This window comes from Alternaria postmessia (assembly GCF_024291825.1).
Source record: "Alternaria postmessia strain BMP 2775 chromosome Unknown scaffold_7, whole genome shotgun sequence".
Lineage (NCBI taxonomy): Eukaryota > Fungi > Ascomycota > Dothideomycetes > Pleosporales > Pleosporaceae > Alternaria > Alternaria postmessia.
In genome coordinates this window covers 26148-45365 of record NW_026260080.1, presented here as the reverse complement: position 1 = coordinate 45365, position 19218 = coordinate 26148, and the positions used below count along the sequence as shown (strand labels likewise).

At 50.3% G+C, this 19218-nt stretch overlaps 9 protein-coding genes across 9 annotated transcripts; 5 read left to right on the top strand and 4 right to left on the bottom strand.

Moving 5' to 3' along the window:
• Positions 1-141: 141 nt before the first annotated feature.
• J4E82_001778 (uncharacterized protein) lies at positions 142-1434 on the top strand (the record flags this gene model as incomplete). Its single annotated transcript, XM_051728086.1, has 1 exon — positions 142-1434. The coding sequence occupies one exon, from the start codon at positions 142-144 to the stop codon at positions 1432-1434; it is 1293 nt and encodes a 430-aa protein (XP_051591968.1).
• Positions 1435-1970: 536 nt separating this feature from the next.
• Positions 1971-3941, bottom strand: J4E82_001777 (uncharacterized protein; the record flags this gene model as incomplete). The annotated part of the gene is made up of 4 exons (XM_051728085.1): positions 1971-2139; positions 2187-3235; positions 3285-3490; positions 3536-3941. 4 exons carry the CDS (start codon positions 3939-3941, stop codon positions 1971-1973), a joined length of 1830 nt encoding a protein of 609 aa, XP_051591967.1.
• Positions 3942-4407: 466 nt separating this feature from the next.
• Positions 4408-5121, bottom strand: J4E82_001776 (uncharacterized protein; the record flags this gene model as incomplete). The annotated part of the gene is made up of 1 exon (XM_051728084.1): positions 4408-5121. The coding sequence occupies one exon, from the start codon at positions 5119-5121 to the stop codon at positions 4408-4410; it is 714 nt and encodes a 237-aa protein (XP_051591966.1).
• A 1001-nt stretch (positions 5122-6122) lies between these two features.
• On the bottom strand, positions 6123-6680 carry J4E82_001775 (uncharacterized protein; the record flags this gene model as incomplete). The annotated part of the gene is made up of 2 exons (XM_051728083.1): positions 6123-6523; positions 6575-6680. The coding sequence occupies 2 exons, from the start codon at positions 6678-6680 to the stop codon at positions 6123-6125; spliced, it is 507 nt and encodes a 168-aa protein (XP_051591965.1).
• Positions 6681-7833: 1153 nt separating this feature from the next.
• Positions 7834-8757, top strand: J4E82_001774 (uncharacterized protein; the record flags this gene model as incomplete). Its single annotated transcript, XM_051728082.1, has 1 exon — positions 7834-8757. One exon carries the CDS (start codon positions 7834-7836, stop codon positions 8755-8757), a length of 924 nt encoding a protein of 307 aa, XP_051591964.1.
• Positions 8758-9721: 964 nt separating this feature from the next.
• Positions 9722-11598, top strand: J4E82_001773 (uncharacterized protein; the record flags this gene model as incomplete). The annotated part of the gene is made up of 2 exons (XM_051728081.1): positions 9722-9728; positions 9845-11598. 2 exons carry the CDS (start codon positions 9722-9724, stop codon positions 11596-11598), a joined length of 1761 nt encoding a protein of 586 aa, XP_051591963.1.
• Positions 11599-13174: 1576 nt separating this feature from the next.
• On the bottom strand, positions 13175-15510 carry J4E82_001772 (uncharacterized protein; the record flags this gene model as incomplete). The annotated part of the gene is made up of 4 exons (XM_051728080.1): positions 13175-13350; positions 13440-13710; positions 14396-15147; positions 15201-15510. 4 exons carry the CDS (start codon positions 15508-15510, stop codon positions 13175-13177), a joined length of 1509 nt encoding a protein of 502 aa, XP_051591962.1.
• Positions 15511-15868: 358 nt separating this feature from the next.
• Positions 15869-16767, top strand: J4E82_001771 (uncharacterized protein; the record flags this gene model as incomplete). Its single annotated transcript, XM_051728079.1, has 2 exons — positions 15869-16465; positions 16534-16767. The coding sequence occupies 2 exons, from the start codon at positions 15869-15871 to the stop codon at positions 16765-16767; spliced, it is 831 nt and encodes a 276-aa protein (XP_051591961.1).
• A 601-nt stretch (positions 16768-17368) lies between these two features.
• Positions 17369-18448, top strand: J4E82_001770 (uncharacterized protein; the record flags this gene model as incomplete). The annotated part of the gene is made up of 3 exons (XM_051728078.1): positions 17369-17729; positions 17778-18210; positions 18262-18448. The coding sequence occupies 3 exons, from the start codon at positions 17369-17371 to the stop codon at positions 18446-18448; spliced, it is 981 nt and encodes a 326-aa protein (XP_051591960.1).
• Positions 18449-19218: the final 770 nt, after the last annotated feature.

The window sequence follows — 19218 nt, the reverse complement described above, 5'->3', positions numbered from 1 at the left end:
TGACGTCAGCGCGTTCTTGCTTTGGTGGGACTCGTGTAGACCTCTGCGACTGCATGTACCTCTCGATATCCCTGTCATTATATCTCTCAAACTGAAAACATCAGAGAGCAATAACGGTCCAGGAGCCCATCGGTACTCATAATGGCGGACCAACAGGGAAAAGATGCATATGTAACACTCCTCACTCGACCCAGTTATCTCGCTGGCGCAATCCTCCTAGCCTACACACTCAACAAGCATTCACCAAACACACCCCTCATCATAACCTACACGCCGGAAACACTCCCAGAGGCCTCAGTCAACGCTTTCAAAGCCGAAGCCAAACATTCCAACATCGTCCTCCACCCCGTAGAACACCTCCGCCTTCCCGAAGATGGAACAGAATCCGGCATGGTCGCCGAGCGCTTCATCGACACATGGACCAAACTGCGCGTCTTCGACCTTTGGGACATGCCCCAGAAGTTTGAACGAATCTGCTGGCTAGACGCCGACATGATGATCTTCTCCAACCCCTCGCCCCTAATCTTCAACAAGCAAAACGACGCCTACCTGCAAGGCGGCGACGGAATGCGAACAATGGCCGTACACACCTGTGTCTGCAACCTCGATCACGACTCCTGGGCGCCCGCTGAATGGAACCCGGAGAATTGCGCCATGGCTAAACTTACAGCCCCGGATCAACTCGCTCAAGTGCGACCAGAACCGTACACGCTGTCCAACTTCAACTCGGGGACTTTTCTCTATCGCCCTAGCAAAGCTCTAGCTGAGTTTGTTCTCCAGAAGTTTCAGGACATTGGCAACACTAGACTCCGCGCTATGAAGTTCCCTGATCAGGATTTCTTAAACGAGGCTTTCGATGGCCGCTGGAGTACTTTGTCCTGGAAAACAAATGCGTTGAAGACGTGGAGATATTGGCACACTAATATCTGGGTCGACGACCAGGTCGCTGTGCTGCATTACATTGTGGATAAGCCGTGGGCTGCGCGTGTCAAGGAAGATGGTACGGCAGGGTACCTAGGAAAAGACGGAGAGACGCATCGCTGGTGGTGGGACGAGTATGCAAACTGGTCTAGCGAGCGTGAGAAGCAGGGAGAGAAGGAGTTGTTGGATATCGTTGGGAAGTATGCTGCAAGAGAAGATGGCCAGGAGAACGAGGAGATGAGGGCTATTGGGGGTGGGGCGCAGGACTTTGCGAAGAAGTGGCCTGCTAACAAGGAGGGAGAGGCAAAGGAGGGTGGTGGTGGTGGTGGTGCAAACGAACCGAAGTTGACAGAGGAGGCTCAAGAGCAGGCTGACGCGTTTGGTCAGGGACCGAATGGCCCTGTGCTGAGGAAACCTATGTTGGGTGAGAGGGGTCATGGGCCGGTTGTAAGGGGTGGAAGAGGACTTGGCGGAAAGAGAGGCGGCGAGGGGTGGAGCGTTATGCAGGATTGAGGTATATTAGATGGTCATAAAAGTGTGGTTTTGGGCTGGCGAGGGGGGTTATTCAACATGTTCTAGACCGGAAGATAGAGATGGAGAAAAGTAATGTAGATGTCAGAATCTACTTTTAGAATGCTCATAATGAGACGAAAGGTTTATGCATCAAACCTGGCATGTGGATATTTTAGAAACTTGATATGCATATAGCTTCTCGTCCCATATAGTCAGTACCTAAATGGTGCCAACTCAATCATGTAGCTCATTTCACACACAAGCTTTAGTCCTTGCCCGCCCGCCATCCACAAAGCGGACTCTAACCCGATCGGGCGGCATGCTGGGGTTGAGGCTATGCAGGGGCTTAGAGGTATCCAAGTAGCATACGCAACGCGACGGTAGAGTAGCCAGAGCAATGTAGCCATCCTGTTGAACTTTGGACACAACCATTGTTACCTACGCGCCTCTTGTCGCCCTCAAACCTCATGCCACGACCCTTCCGTCCAGCCATCCCAATACTCCTCGTCCACGCCCCGGCCCTTCCATCGACCGACTTACACGAAGTCAATCAAATTCACGACAGGCTCCTCACCCTTGATGATGAGTTGTTCAGTCTTCTTGGCGGCTGGTGAAGCGACGTTGTTAGCGAGAATGATGTGGCCGTTGTGTGTAGCAGAGGGACCGCGAAGCTCGGCGGCGAAGGTGGGACGCGCGAATGGCATTCTGCAGAGTGTAAGCGTAAGTGAAAGATAGAGTGATGGGTGATTTACCTGCTACTTGTCTCCTCTCGCTTGTGAATCATGGTATCATTGGTATACCCGTTGACCTTGCCATTCATATCGCGGGGCTCATCAGCGACATTGGCAGTCTTGGTGTTGATGACTGGCTTCTCGACCGCAGACTCCCTCTTTGACACGTTCTTCATCTTCTCGGGGTTGTCTTCATGCTCCAGGCGACCGACCAGCTCGCCAATGTTCCAGAGGTTGTGTGGGTGGTTGGCGTCGTAGAGGAAGTTCAGCTCGGGGCTGTCACGATCGATCAGACCCTGGCGACACTTGCTCAGGGTGATTTGAGTACGGTGACAGGCGCCATAGCCCTCTAAGAAACCTCGCTGGCGAGACTTTTCTTGTGCTTCTTTGCTACCGATCTCTTTTCCTGCACCATATCCGTTATTGTACTCAATTGCAGCAATCTCTTCAGCCTTCTCATCGGTCAGCGAGTTCTCGAGTTCGTCCTTGAGCGAATCGCGAATTATAGCCTTGTACTGCTGTTCGCGCATCTGCTGTGCTGCTTCACGAAGACGTAGACCTTCGATCTTGATGTTAAGCTTTCCGTTGAGGTCAGCCATGGCCTTTTGAGCGTTCAGCTCGGCTTCTTGCCGGGCGTGCTGTATATCCACTGCACTTATAGGGCGAACGCCATTTGCTTCGAGAGAAAACCAGAGCTGCTTCTGGCCTTCGGAAAGGTAAACTTCCTGCTGTGAGATCCTTTGCTCCCGAAGGTCAAGTTCACGCTCCCTAGCTTCGACCTTGGCTTTGAGCGTGAGAGCTTCAGCTTGCTCTCGCAGGAGGTTGGTAAGCATCTTCGAAGACGCGGCTTCAACCTTCTGCTGCTGCTCGGCCTCGATGGTTGTCCGAAGTCGCCAGTTCTTATTGCGCTCAACATCAAGTTCATGCTTGATCTTCGTTAACTGGGCGCTGACACGGGCAAACTGCTCTCGATCCACGTGGTCGCCTCTAGGTTGATATGACATATAGTGGGAGCGAGATGCTCGAGGGCCTTCGTTGTATCGGGCGACATCGTTTGGTGGTACCATGTGCTAGACGTGTCAGTCATAAATGTATCTGAAGGTCTCAATGAGAGCATACCCTTGAGTCATTAAGACCGAATTGGCGCGCTGGTGGTGGTTGAAACTCGGGTCGCATGTGAGGAGGTAGACTGTGGGCCGGCTTGAAGGACTTCGGTGCGTCGATAGTCGTGTCTGTGTCAGTCTCGGTATCGACCTCGACGATCTCGCGCCGAGCTTGCGGGGCAGATGTCATGAGTGATTCCTTCTTGGCGACTGGAGACGCTTCTTCTCAGATCAGTCAGTGCTTTCCGTGATAGAAACGAGACGTACCATGCTTTAACTTTGCCTTTCCACTAGACCGCTCTTCCTGGTCTTGTATAGGAACAGGGCTCGCTACAGCTGATTTGCTATGCATGTCCTTCACAACATGGCCTTCACCAAAAGAGACAATGCTCTCGCAGTCATTCGCGACGAGCTTGGGTGATGAGAAGGCAGAGCTCAGAGTGGCTTTCGCAATGTCTGCTGAATCCTGGACGCGCTCCAGCTCTTTGGCCTCTCCAGACCTCTCGGACTTGGGCACAGAACCTCCGGGTACGTCAAGCACAGAATCGGATACCGGGACGCCGTCCTGACTCGAAGGCTCTCTCTTGGGAGACCCTATATTCGCGGCAGCTGTCTTCTCGTCAGACAATGCAGTGACGTCCAAGGGAGCGGCTTGGTCGCTCGGAATGGCCATGTTAACAACTCTTGATGCTGCTGCTGCTGCGGCTGTCAGATCTGTATCGAAGATCAATTGCTTCCCAAGCGGGTGGAGGCTGACCAGGTAGCGAGGAGAAAAGAAAGCCTGGAGAAATAGGAAAGAAGGCTTATATGGACGTGCAGGAACTAGTGAGGGGCACTGGCACGTGAGAAAGTCCCTGGACGCAATGGTCACTACTGAAGTAAAGGTGGGATCTTGTCGTCGGGTCGACGGCAGTGCGATTGAGGTAAATCTTCACGTAAACCTTGCTATAGGTTGCCCGCATCTGTACCGCCCAGCGTTACCAACACCGCCTCTCCGATTAAGCATAGAATAACAGCGTGATACGTGCGTTTGAGTCGGTCGTGTTTGTTCCCTCATTCAGTGTACATGTCGCAGCTCTCAGAGGCGGACGTCGTTACAATCTTCCGGCCCTTCAACCGTTTGCCATCTTCAAACCCGTCTAGTCGTATCCATATATGTCCTTAACCTCAAATTGCACACCCAAGTCCAAAAAGGCCTTCGTTATACTAGGGTTCTCTATCTCGAAGTCGTGGCTTTCAACGATGAAGTGTTTCAGGTTTAGGCCTGACGAAGCATACTTCTTGACCCAAACCCATAGGTCGGGCGAAAGATCTGTGCTTTCACCTGAAAATTCGTCGGATTCCCCGGTTAGCATTGTGAAGCTTGTCAAACTCGGTGGTAGCAGCTCAGCCATTGAAGGTGGAGGCACCGTCTTGTCGTAACAGGGTGTTTTCTCTTCATGAATTAGATTAGAGAACGCAGGAAGACAATAGTCCGATACAGCCAATGTCTTAAGAGTTTTAAACGGCAGAAAGCTACCAAAGCATTGAGACTCATCCAAATCTTCGTCGGTTCTGACTTGACGCAAGTCGAGACGTAAGCTTTCCAAAGTTTCAGTGTGACGCAGAAGAGCGATGAAGAGATCTGGAAGTGTTCCGGTCGTGTCATCGAGATAAGCCCATGTGCAAACAACATGCTGTAGCTCGTTACAGGTCGATAAAATCTTGGCGACCTCCTCTATCTCGAGCATGCACTCGGTGATCTCTAGACGTTTGAGCATACTGAAGATGCTAAGCTCGAGCGGCTGTGCTGGCAGCGCGAATGTCGCCACACCATGAGCTAGGAAGTCAGAAAGCAAGGGAGCCCTCGACATAACGGAGCAGATCTGGTCGAACGATCCAGAACCATGGTTGTTGGAAACGTCTGTATGCATCTGAATACACAGAAATCGCAGCTTATGGAAGTCCTGTCTTGTCGCTGTCGTTTGTGTGGGCGCAGCCGTTGCATCTTCTTCCGTTATAATGTGTTTCCAAAAGGAAACATTGTCAGTCTCGAGGACGACGAGAGAAAGATGTTGTAAGTTTGGCGCGCAGCTTATAATATGTGCTAGTAACCGAAAGTAATATGCTGCCTGGTAAACGGCATCCGGCTCAAGAGTATCGGCGTGAAGACTGTTGCCTTGATCATCTTCGAGTCGGACTTCTACATACTGCAGATACTCTATGCATTTGCGACCTGGAACATGAGAGGCCGACGTCCTTTCGTGGAACAGGTTGAGAGGCGTAAGACCGTGTCGAGTAACAGCTCCCGTGAACGATGCGTACAGAATTGGGGTGGCTATTCGGCTAACATGACGGGACGTTAGACAGAGATTGCGTAGCGATCGTCTGAGTATGCGATTTTCGGATTGGCGTGTTCTCTCCTTTTCTTGATCTTTGAAGGCTGTGGATTGCGTCTCATATGAGCGAATGGTATGGAAATGATTCAGAATTTCCAGTACCAGCTCGTCTGGTAGCCCGCCAAGCGACGCAGTCTTGGCCGCCATACAAAGATGCAATGCTTTTTCACGAAGAGCGGACGCCGGAGAGTGCAGGCGGGGGAGATTGAAGGTTGTCGTCGCGTGTAAGAGTAAACTTTGGAAACTACGACACGTCACTGGAGTTCGCGACGCGTCAGGCTGCGGGGAGTTTAGCCCGCGGGGAAGCTAGCCCCCAATAGGAAATGGGCGAGCTGTTAGAGCAGCTCCAAATTAATTATCTCCAAACCTCGAAGAACACAGAGCGGTTGCGCACGTCTGCTGGGAAAGCTCATAAGATGTTGTTACATTATCCTGGGTATAATTTGCAAAACTCAATGAACGACCAAGCAGCCAGTTCACACAATCCGAGTTGTCTTCCCTGTCTCCACGTCATAGATCCAGCCGCTGAACCTGATGTTCTCCTCAATCGCTTTGATCCGAAGCCATTGTATGTCCTTCTTGACCTGTATCTCTAGATCACGGAAAGCGTGAAAGTCAAGTGTCTCCACCTCTCTCGCAGCCACTTCTCCTCTCTTCTTCATGACCGTGGCTCTCGCAATATCGTTGTCGAATGTGAGCATACCGCATCCCGTATGCTTGACAAGTATCACCTCTCTTGTTCCAAGAAGTTGTTGCGATATGACGATCGATCGGAAGGCATCCTTTACACAACCGCCGGCGTTGCGTATTACGTGGGCGGCTCCAAGAGGTATACCAAATGCAGCGGTGGGATCGATGCGAGCGTCCATGCACGTTACTGTCGCATCAAGTCAGTACATGACGATAGAGACCGTTGGTTTGTGCCTACCGATAGTGTATCTCTGGCTAGGTGGAAGTGCTAGATGGCCTTGGTCGAAAGAGGCAGCATACGCCTGATTCCCGAGTTCCAGGTTTCTTTCTCCGTGGGTCGGCATCGTCGGTAATGGGGCTAGTAAAACGTATGGTAGTTATGATGGGGGGTATTATGGAATGTACGATTACAGCCTCTGACCTTATATATCGTCATGCTGTCCTCTGATTAAGCGCCGTGTAGTTTTCGCATCTCGGTAGGGTCGCGACATCGCGGGGGTGAATTTCGCCATCTTACTGAACTGATACAATTGGCGTTGATGGAAGAACGACATGCGACAGACTCTACGGCAGCTCCACGTCTCCCGGCACAGTGGCACCAGGACGAGCATGATTTGATTGGTCACTTCGGCAGGGTCCTTAGGCGCATCTCAGGCATGTCGCCAAAAAGTGGGGCAACACCCCTAGCGTGTGGCAGGCGCATCTTCAGATCTTCCATTGATCCCCGTCCTTCATTCCTTCTCTCATAACGGTTCAATGCTTCGCGCCGTTCTATCCAGCTCCCGATCTCTCCCGCGTCTTGTTGTCATGCCGGTCGCAGCCTACCTGGATATCATGGAAGGGAGATCCTCGGACTGACTCATGGCTTCTGAGACGTGAGCGGACAAATCTCATCTACCCAGCCTAGGCATGCCTTGTGAATGTAGTTGAACAGGATAGCGAACGAATTGTCAATTGCTGTCGCTGCAAAGGATGGAGGTTAAGTGTCGTGGCCTAATGGCTTAGCACCTAGGTAGGAGCCTACATCGGAAAGCCAGGATCAAAGGAAGAATTTACCGATTACCATACATCTTGGTGCGATGAGTCTCGAATGTGCAGAACTGATGATAGCGCCAGATGTCTTTGAGCAATGTATCAATTCGTCTACGACTTCGACCAGACCGGAGATACCATACCAAAAACGGAATGGCGTGTACCACGCAAGAAGAACGCTTTGGATCTGAGTAAAGCTACCGCTACGATATAAGCCACTGCAGTTCTCGAGTAGAATTTCACCCTCTCGTAACAATAGTCTCTCAGGTCGTGGTCCAAGGATAGCTACCTGATCCCAGCTTCAAGCCATGTATCTCGCATCTTGGTATGACGCTGCAAGAGCGTCATGTCTTACAAATCCAAGGATGGATTTCCACCACCGGGTATACCCAAGTGTATAAACATGCCTTGTCGATATCTCCATATCTCTCAACGCCCTCTTCATTCTAAGCAGTTTCACATATCATGTCTACCCTGCAGCCTTCAGCGATTGATACCTCACGTTGTTGTCAACGAATCGCTTCAATCACTACAACTTCCGGCGAGGAGATACGTTTGAACTACATCGAGTGTCAAGCGGTATCTAAGACTGAAGAGAAGGGTGTCATATTGCTCATTCATGGCTTCCCTCAAACCTCGTATCAGTTCCGCCATGTCATCACGCCTCTAGCAGATGCCGGCTACCGGGTTATTGCGCCCGACTACCGAGGCGCCGGGCAATCCTCAAAGCCCTTAACCGGTTACCAAAAGACGCAGATGGCGGAGGACTTACACATATTGATCCAATCCCACTTTGGCATCAAGGAGAAAATCCACGTCGTAGGCCACGACATTGGTGGCATGATCGCATTTGCCTACGTATCGCGCTACCCCAACGACGTGAGAAGCATCATTTGGGGTGAATGTCCACTGCCCGGTACATCATGCTACGAGAACGTCAAAGGCACTCCCGACGTCTTCCATTTCGTCTTCCATCGAGTACCTGACCTACCAGAATTTCTGATTGCTGGGAAAGAGCGAGAATATCTCAAGCACTTCTTCGACAAGATCTCGTACAATAGCGCAGCTATCTCACCTGCTGACCTGGAACATTATGCGCTTGCCTACTCGCAACCTGGTGCTATCAGAGCCGGTCTTGAGGTTTATCGCTCTTTTGAGAAGGACGCAGAGGAGAACAGAAGTTGGGTGGCTGAACATGGGAAGGTCGCTGTACCTTCATTGCTTATGAATGGAAGAGAGTTCATGCTGGCACAGTCTGCGGCAAGCATGGCGGAGGAGTATCATCAAGGTGCAGAGATGTTAACTGTTGGGGATAGTGCGCATTATATCGCTGAAGAGAACCCTGAGGGTTTCGTGAAAGGCGTATTGGAGTTTGTTAAAAAGTATTGAGATGAGCTAGTAATCGCGCCTTTTACACTTTTCTCTACTAGCGCTCCAACGACTGGAGTGGGAGAAAGCCTGAAAACAATCAAGTTCGAGACCAAGAGCGAGTTGTAAGTGTCGTTTCCGCCTGGCGGAATAAGTGTGTTTCATCGAGAGACAGGGTTTCTGTATCCTGGTATAGATCGACACGCAATAAAGTGAATCACCCTACCCCCAAAAACCAGTCTTCTATGCCAACATGATGCTGATCACCAGAATACCGTTTTGAGGACCTCATATTGACATGGATGAGCATGTAATCGATCAACAATTCTGGGATGGTTACAGAGGACTCGGGTCTACAATATACGCGCTGCGCAAGGACCACTGTTCCGCATGAACTGGCATGATGCATTACAGCTCAAGCCACATTGCTTCGCACCCTACTGGGGCTGAGGCTGAGCTGGATTTGCCTGCGCAGCAGGCAGCAATATGCCTCAAACTTCGTAACTCTGGACTCTTCTGCTTCTAATCACTCGAGCCAGCCGAACAACTTCTCGCACCTCATATGTTTTAAACGGATCCATCGTTTCCCCTAAGAAAACCCACAGAAAAGCAGGGAGATCAATGATGCCGAAGGTTCCATCAGTTATCTCAGTGCAAGACAGAGCGCCATCCACTTCGCAGGCCTCGAGTGTGGCTTCTGCACCCCACCAAGAGGCTACCCGAGCGCTAGAAAGAAACAAACGTTTGCAAAACACATCTATGCGTGGCTTGTTGAAGCGTCAAAGCCACGATGCGAACCTGCCGACCAAGAAGCATCGACGGATCGAACCTTCGAACTCTGAGGAGAATCGCATCCAGGTCTCGGCAGAATCTGCGCGTAGCGCTCACTCTACCTGTCGGAAATGTCGGAAAATGGATTTTCAAAAGATCTTCAACCAAGATATGAGACATCCAAAGCTCTACTATATCTGGGGTCTTATGCGGCATGACCTGTCTCACATAAAGTCCCAAAGCAGTTGCACTTTGTGCCGGTTCTTCTATAGTGTGAGAGAACCAGTACCGGATAACACCTCTCCTCACCCATGCTACTATCTTTACATCCTTCCAGCAAAGGACGAACTCGGTGCTTGGAAGCTTCAGTTCGATAATTCACCTGGCTTCAGAGTTGCTCCCGCCCTGCGTTCAGTCGATGCAAGGAAGAATCCTCATGGCATGATTATGGACATCTCTGAAACACAAGAGAGTTTCCGTGGTCATCAGATACAACCTGAAGTTGACCTTGCCATGATGAAAGGATGGCTGAACTTCTGTAACAATAATCACAGGGCTTTGTGCAACCAGAAGTTCGATCTGCAAGTTCCCGCAGAATTCCATGTCATCGATTGCACAACGCGCAAGATCATTCTCTGGAAGCACATTACCGGCCACAAGCAATATGTAACCCTTAGCTATGTCTGGGGTAGGCCAGATCAAGATGTCATATTCCAAAAGGGTGTGATTCCAGAATGTGTACCTCGCACGATCGAAGACACCCTTCTTTTGACGACAAAACTCGGTTATCGTTATCTTTGGATAGACCGTTACTGTATTGTTCAGGAAGACAACATGAGCAGGCAAACACAAATACAGAGTATGGATATTATCTACCAGCAATCCGTACTCACGGTGGTTGCAGCGGCGGGCATTGACCCTGATTACGGGTTACCTGGAGTTGGTGCAGTGCTAAGGGAACGCCAACCGACAGTAGAAATCGGTAACAGAACTCTCGTGTATGCGCCATTCGTGAAGGAGGAGATATTATCTTCGAAGTGGAATAGTCGAGGCTGGACTTATCAAGAAGGGCTGCTCGCCCGACGGAGACTTGTGTTCACGACTACTCAGGTGTATTTCCAATGTAATGCCATGCATTGCCTAGAGAGCGTACACGGACCATTGGAGACTTTGCATACACATAAGAATGTTCGAATGCGGGATGGCATCGATGTCTCCCGAGTCTTCCCTCTTCGAGGACTCGGGAAAAGCCCGTACGATCTCGAAGAACGTATCAACGAATACTTGACAAGGTCTCTTACAAACGAGAACGACATTCAAGATGCCATCAAGGGTGTCTTAGCTGCATTTGAACGGAAATTTCCGGGAAAGATTCAGTTTCTCTGCGGGATCCCAATGATCTACAATGAGCCGCTCTCGAGTGAATCTGACCACTTTGTGCTGGGTCTATCCTGGGATGCTAAACATGTCTCAGAAGATGACCCTATCATGGCGCGGCGCACGAAGTTCCCAAGCTGGACATGGCTAGGATGGAACATGCGTGGAGTTAACTTCCGCTCTAAACTACCACGCTCCCTTGAATCTCCTGGTCATAGGACAGTCGCGCGTGTCAACATGGAATATTCCGACGGAACTGTGCTCTCATGGAGTGAAGATAAGAGCAGGATACACGATCGAGAGAATTTGGGATCAACGCCCGTATTCCTTCACTTACATGGACCCGCTTTTGACGTACATATATCGGAGAGCGGCTGCGTCACAGGTGATGGTGAAGGTCGTGCTATTGAGCAGATCAAAACTATTTGTCCTGGACTAAATGGTGAACTTGTTCAACGGATACGAACTGCATATCCTCCAAAGCAGAAAGCCAATTTTTCGCTCAAAGTCACGCTGTTGATCCCATATCAATGGGATGACGATATACATATCCTGGTGTTGTACCAACCGGAAGGCTTTTCGTACTTCGAGCGCGTCGACTCAATCTTTTTCGAAGTCGCATTCCATTCAATGGTTCACTACCAATCCTTTGAAAAGAAGTTCATCCCAGACACACTGATGAACTGGACGCCACGGGATGTTCGGATAGGATAATGCTTGCGCATCTTGAAGATGACAAGAACAATGCAGCACTGCAGCTGCTCAGTAGATCTGATAAGATCTGGAAACACTGTGTCGAGTTTATAATGACTAGATTGCTTTTCCCAACCACTATACAATCATCCCATTCGGCTATCGAAATCTCCCCTGCTGACTGATGGGAGATAATCGTGAAGGATACGTGAAGGGCGTATTGGAGTTTGTTGGCAGCGGTCAAGAACGCTTGTGTTTTGGGGTAGTTCCCGGATCGCCTCCAGGTCGGACTAGTAGTGATGCAGATCTCTACGCTAGAGTAACCTTGTGAGTTTATACTAATTTAGCGCAATCTTCGCTTGTCTTCCAGCTATCCTCTAAAAAGCGTGTGCCATATAGTCTCTTACAAGCCAACCTAATGACAGGATGGAAGATGCTATGCCAGCTTGTGAGAAGGATGAGCGAGGGGTTTGCTCTAATCCAGTCGATTCCTGTGCAGAATTTCCAGGCTTCCCTCCGTGCCTTCTTCGTCATGGAGAACATGACCAACACCGGTCTCGACTGTTGCAATGTCAACCCAACAAAGAATACGCCGAAGAGGACAATGATTTCCGCAAAGCCAGCCCCCGGACGAAACCATAAAGGGACGTCCGAACTTTCTCTGAACGCATTACCAAGGGTTACGTTCATTGCCAGGGCTTCGGGACAATCCGCTAGCCACCAATTGTAATGTCCGATTTTGGAAAACAAACATCCTCGTGATTCACGTCGAAATTCCCAGCGAGAGAGAAATCGCACTCGTTTGAAGACCTCTGGGCCTTCTTCTGTGTCGAACTTGGAAACTAGATCAGCTGGATATCCATCCTCATGATCAAGATGGGTGCTGATGCCATCTTTTCTGAGATTGGTTCGTGTAGCGCTGCCGTCCATTTTGCCATTGAGAGCTGTAGTATCATCATGTACTTCTTCGAGGCGCTGTATTTCCATATCACATCTTGGATCTGAGCTGAATATAACCTTAGTACGAACTACTCCGTAGAATGAGGGAATCTCCATCAGAGCACTCACCATGTGAAAGCTAGGTTGTTTGCGCGGAGAGTCGACTTCTTGCATCTAGGGCACGTCATCGTGTCCTTGTCACCGCTGAAGTAGATCATGCACATGTTGACTTTTTGACCAGGACGGATCACATAGGTGAGAGGTTTATTCTGGCGGATGTCCAATCCGCTGACGTCGTCTCGTATCGCATAGCGGTGGTGCCTGACGAGGTCGTAACCCGGTTGATTCGAAAATCTATCGATGAGGATAGAGTGAAGTGTCTGTGTGTTGTTAGATTGAGATATGTACGTCATGTTCTTCTTGTACTCACATTCCAAGAACTGATTAGCTCTAAAGGTATCGTGAATTTCCAACCAAGAGCATCTTCTACAATAGCAGAGTTCTGGGCAAATGGATTTAGACTGAAGAATAGAAGTCTTTGAGACAGCTGCTCGGCATGTATCTTTGCCAGCATGCCTGGAAGGTCTGCAACAAGATTTGCGATTGGAGCGCTGTCAGAAGAAGTTGTCAGAAATAATTTGGTCTTTGCGAGCTTGACTTACATAGTTGAGCTAATGCTTCCAATGCTACGAGAGATTAGGCCGAGCGCCTCGCCCTGCTTCTCAAGCTTTCCTCCAAAATCTTCGAGACGTTCATTGAGCTGTCTTGCAGTCTCAGTTTCAGCGTCTGCTAGAGCGTTCATTCTCTCAATCAAAATGGACTGGTCTTTCTCCTCTAAGATCCTTTGAGGAATTTTATGTTAGATCTTATCTGCCCACACTCCAGAGCTGATGGAGGGAGCAAGACGTACATATTGGCTTGACTTTGAACCATCAATATGATTTCCTTGCTCTTCCGAAGCTTGTCTTGCAATCGCGCAACGTTGTCGCGTTCCAGCATATGCCATTGCAGCATCTTTCCCACATCTTTAGAATTAGGTTTCAAGTTGGAGAGAAGACTCTTTCCGTATCGAGATATAATACGCTTCAGAAATGAGCTTATCTCTCCTTTGGTATCGGAAATGGATGGCTGCAAAACATTGAAGAGACCTTCGAGACTAGGATCTTCTTGGCGTGTTTGCCAAAACGTGAGAAGCTGCATTCTGTTGGACCTGAAATGATAACCAATATGGGCTTTGGGGATCTTACCTGTTCGAGATAGCGATGGAAAAGTCTCAAGTCCACCAGAAAATCCCCAAATTCGCGTTTGGCACCTCTTTGGGAATTAAGCACTTCAATTAGTTTGTACACGATCTGCACTGCAGCGATTATATCGCCAAACGAGCCGAAAGTGATTGCCATATGAGAGATAGAAACACAAGAGTGAACCAGAGATGACGAAGATGCGAGTTAGTTGCACACCCCAGGCTGAAATGTGAGCGCAGTGTGGCTATGCGCTTCCCCCACAGTGAGCTGGCATTGCAGCCTGGACTGCACCTTGAGCTCAGCCTTCAGCGCACCTTTGACCCCCCCTTCACATATCTTGAGCGCAGTCCCTCCTGAACGAAATTCTAATGCAATGCACGGAGGGGTCTGTCACGAGAAGAGAGTGCTAAACAATACCGTAGATTGTGGACGCATGTGCGTGTGCTTCTCGTTACAAAAATTACAGCTGGAACTCGGTAAACGCGAAGGACGCCTGATCATGCATCGGCAATCTAAGCGACGCGAATCGATTGGATGTCTTTCTAACGGTACACGCCACCAATGCGACACGAAACTATCTACAATCGGCTACCGCAATTCGGGTCGTCATCTGATGAGAACTACGGTAATTTCACGTCAAAGTTCCCAGTAGCCTTCGGCTTAGAAAGTACCCAGAGTATGCCTCCATCGACACACTCATCCCAGTGTTCAGATGCCTTCAGTGCCTTGCCAAATCGCCTATGACCATGCGGAACGCCCTTGAATACTGTAATGTCTGTCGGCACGTTTGCCTCTGAAAGTAGCTTCGCATAAAGCAAAGCCTCGTCGCGCAGCGGGTCCAAGCCCGCGATACCAAACACTGTAGGAGGCAAACCTTTGACCTCCTCTGCTGTCGCGTTGACCATGTTGAACTTGGTGTCTTTCAAATCTGGTGAAGCAGCCTTAGCAGTATCCAGAAGCTTTGTGAAGAAGTCGACAATCTTCTTCGGCAATATTGGTGCGTTTTCATTCTCGACATAAGACGAGGTTTTGAGCAGCTTGCCAGGCCCTTGGTCGTATGTGGCTGGATGGGCAACCATGGGGATGATCAAGATCTGTCCGGCTAGAGTGGGCAGACCTGCAATCACCTCGCTTTTTCCAAGATGTTGCTCGAGTGTGAGGGATGCTGCTAATGTGCCACCTGCTGAAATGCCACCCGTGACGACTTTGGATGGATCTCCCCCAATTTCGTCTATGTTCTTGTGCAGCCAGGCGAATGCATCTTGAGAATCGTACCAAGCGGTTGGGAAGGTGTGTTCTGGCGTATGGCGATAATTGACGTTCAGCACTATCGCCCCTGTCTTAATGGCAGTTTGCGCACATAGAGGATCCTCGCTGCTGAGTGTGCCTATGTAATCATTAGTTATATCATCTTGCACTCTACACACGAAACGACATTACCAAATATGAAGCCTCCGCCATGGAAGTAGAGGTACACGGGAAGCCTTTCTGACGCGTCTGTCTTGACCGACCTATACGATCTAGCTTCGATAGTTGAGCCATCGCGAGTTGGGATGGTATAGTCTTTGACCTGAACATGTGGTGCTAACAGCGGCATCACCTCTGCGGCTCGGCTTTCTCTTTCGGCATTGACAGCTTCTTTGAGCACATGCGGATCCATTGTAACGTCGTATGTTCGCGCGGGCAATGTCTTTTCCACTGCCAGCCACTCCTCGGAGGGCCCACCATACTGCGAGAAATCCAAAGCCATTTTCGATGTGAGAAGAGTGATGAGGTTGAGAGGGTATGCTCCAGCGAGACGATGTCAATAAGTGATTTGACTTCGTACGAGCCTCGCATGAACGCGTCACGTCTACCTAGGTAGCTGCGACATATGCGCCGTGTTGTTAGCGTCACCCCGCATGTACCGAGGTTGACACCTACATGCCACCAACACCACTATTGGCTGTTGTAAGTTCTCAACGTTGTTAGTTCACGGTGATAAGATTGTGCATTGGCCACGACATCTTTGACCTAGAGGTTGTTTCTTGCAGATAACGACCTTGGACGGCATCTGCGACACTTTCCTGGAGATAACGTCATATCCCCGCCTGAGCTAAACCGACATAATGGCGGCAGTTCCATCAGAACCTCCCCCACGCGGTCTCAAAGACAAAGTCGCGATCGTGACTGGGGCAGGATGCGACGGTGACGGCATTGGTAATGGGCGTGCGATATCGATCATGCTTGCCGATGAGGGTTGCCATGTCCTGTGTTTGGACCTGAAGATGCCTTGGGCGGAGAAGACCGCAGAGATGGCAGCGTCGAAACCACACCGGGGAAGAGCTATCGCAATGGAGGCAGATGTCACCAAAGCTGGCGATTGCGAAGCAGCAGTGACTAAAGCACTGGAAGAGTTTGGGAAGCTGGATATTCTGGTCAATAACGTCGGGATCGCTGGTGCAACAGGAACCGCGGTCGATGTTGACATGGAAACTTGGGCGAAGGGACTTGAGATCAATGTGACCAGCATGGTACAGATGGCGAAGTACTGCATACCGGCTATGCAACGAAATGATGGCGAAATGAAAGGCAGCATCATCAACATGGGCTCAGTCGCCGGGCTCAAAGGAGGAACACCACACCTGTTGTATCCGACCAGCAAAGGTGCAGTGGTAAACATGACGAGGGCAATGGCTGCGCATCATGCACCTGATGGCATCAGGGTAAATTGTGTTTGTCCTGGCGTATGAACCCTATGACTACCGTACGACAGCGGACTGACACTAGGTAGATGCTTTACACACCCATGATGTATGCAGGCGGTATGAGCGAAGAAGCTCGCGAAGCTCGGAAGAAGAGGAGCTTACTCGGCACAGAGGGCAACGGATGGGATGCAGCCTGCGCCGTAACATTCCTCGCTTCAGACCATGCGAGATGGATGACAGGTGCGGTACTGCCTGTTGACGCTGGTGCAACAGCTGCGGTGGGTATTGGTATGCCAAAGAGTGCCAGTGTCAACGGTTAGCGCGTGAGCACATGCGACTAGGTGGCGGGTAGAGGATGATGAAGAGTGCTGAGAAGTGTGAAAACCTCGGTCGATCGGCACTTCTCGGGCGAGCGTTTTTTGGTTTGTGCAGCAGCCTTACGTTTCAGCCCCAGGATTTAGGATCCTCCGCACGCCCATTGAGAGCGCCCCCAGCCCTTCCCGACGCTTGACAGCTGTCTTAGAAACTACCATGACCGGCGCATGGAAAGGACTTTTTGTGTGGGGCGGAAAAGTGCCGGATGCGGGCATGCTACAGCAATTTGCACCAATCGGAGCATTTCACAGCAGCCAAGATTGAAACACCCAGTGGTCCGCTCCTCAGTCTATTCTCAATTCCGCCCATTACCCCGGATTGTTACTATACGTATCTTGGCAGCTTCCTAGTCTTTCTATCTATTCGTGGAAAGCTGGGTGTACATGACATTCCAAGCATTGGGCGGAAGGACCGGTTTTGTGGCGCAAGCCTTAATCTCCTTGTGCAACGAGACCACGATGTCAGCGAACTCTATAAGATGAACTTCCATGATCATACATTGTATCTTCCAACCAGTTGCAGTTTGTTTCTTTACTCTCCACAACGATGAAGTTCCTTCAGTCCATTGGCACTTGTGTGCTCGCCCTCTCCTCCCTCGTCAGCGCAGCAAGCTTCAGTAACCCGCTCAAGCAAAAAGATGGCTCAGACCCTCACATTGCGTGGAGCGGAGGCTACTACTACATGATGACCACGACGTGGACGAACTTATCAATTACGAGGGCGAAGACGTTGGGAGGATTGAAGACAGGGGAGACCAAAGTAGTCTGGACGGATAGCAATCCAGACAGATGCTGCAACATGTGGGCACCTGAACTGCACTACATTGATGGTGCTTGGTACATCTACTACACCGCCGGCCGCAATGGTGTCGACAACCTGGATCTTCAGCGTCCTTACGTGCTCAAGGGTAAGACAGTTTGACAAAGATATGGAGCGTAATCTGACAAAGTCATAGGTGGTGCGGACCCCTTCGGCACGTACACCTACCTTTCCCAGCTCACCAACGTATGGGGTATTGATGGCTCTATCGTGCGTTTCGATAAATGGGGCAACTATTTCACCTGGTCTTGCATGTCCGGCAACCTCCAATCACTCTGCATCGCACCCATGACCTCACCTGGAAAGATCGGCGCCACTAAGATTCTTTCTACACCCACTGAGTCTTGGGAAAGGAACGGCAGCCCTGTTCAGGAAGGCCCTGTTGCTATGTACCACGGCGGCAAAACATTCATCGCTTACTCGGCGAGTTTCTGCTGGACGCCGAACTACAGCTTGGGCCTACTCACCTGGAACGGATCTGGGGACCCAGCGCTCGCCGCCAGCTGGAAGAAGAGCAGCGGACCAGTTTTCACCAATGCTAATGGCAACTATGGTCCCGGTCACAATGGGTATGCTATATAACCGACACCGCAAGATGTCAGATGCTAACGAATATATAGATTCTTTGTCAGCCCTGATGGTAAGGAAATCTGGAACGTTTACCACGCTACTGCTATCACAACCGGAGCTTGTGATGGTAACAGGTACACAATGGCGCAAAAGGTCAACTGGAACTCTGACGGCACTCCCAACTTTGGGACCCCAGTGAAGCCGGGTACCACGATTGCCGGACCTTCAGGCGAGTAAGCTCGTTGGCGATCATAGGTAGCTGATCAATCAGCCCCAAATCTTCTTGTACATATTTCTGCGCGGACACTATTCCGGTCCGCGCAGCTTCCGCCTAGGTTGGGTTAATGGCATTACGACTGGTGTTGAGCCCATAGGTGCTGCAGAATGATAGATCGTCCTAGCAGTTGTTTCGAACAATGATTGTTGATGCTGGTGATGTGAGCTTCTCGTGAACGTTAGCTGACTGAGGCGTCCGCACTCCGACATTGCTTTTGAGAGCAGGTTCACATTGTGCATGAGAGTCAGCAGTCGGAGCTAGATAACTGGGTGCGCACCGATAGGCAATCCGGACCGGAGCCGCAAGCGCATAGGCCATCGATTCGGTGGTTGCCGAGAAGTGCACAGCGCTGCACCTAGAGGATCTCGGATGATACAGCAACGCGGTTGTACGGTATGAAGATAAAGACGTATTGCTGGATGCGCGTACAAGATGGCAAGTGATGGACTTCTGGTGTTGTGATGAGCAGTATGGAGTGATCTGAGATGACGTTGGAGAGATACGCGAGTCATACAGCTGCAAGGTCCCGTGCTTAGCGTTTCCGCGTCAACATGCGTCAGCTGCACCCCGGATCTCCACTTCTAGCCACCTGCTGCCTACATCGCCGCTTCCTCCCTCAATCCTCCTCTCCATCACCAGTTCATCTCGGTGTTCAGCTGGCTGGCATCATACAAACTTCCACTGTTTCCCCATTGCGTTCATTCTGACCAAGCGTTGTCAGCTTTCCACC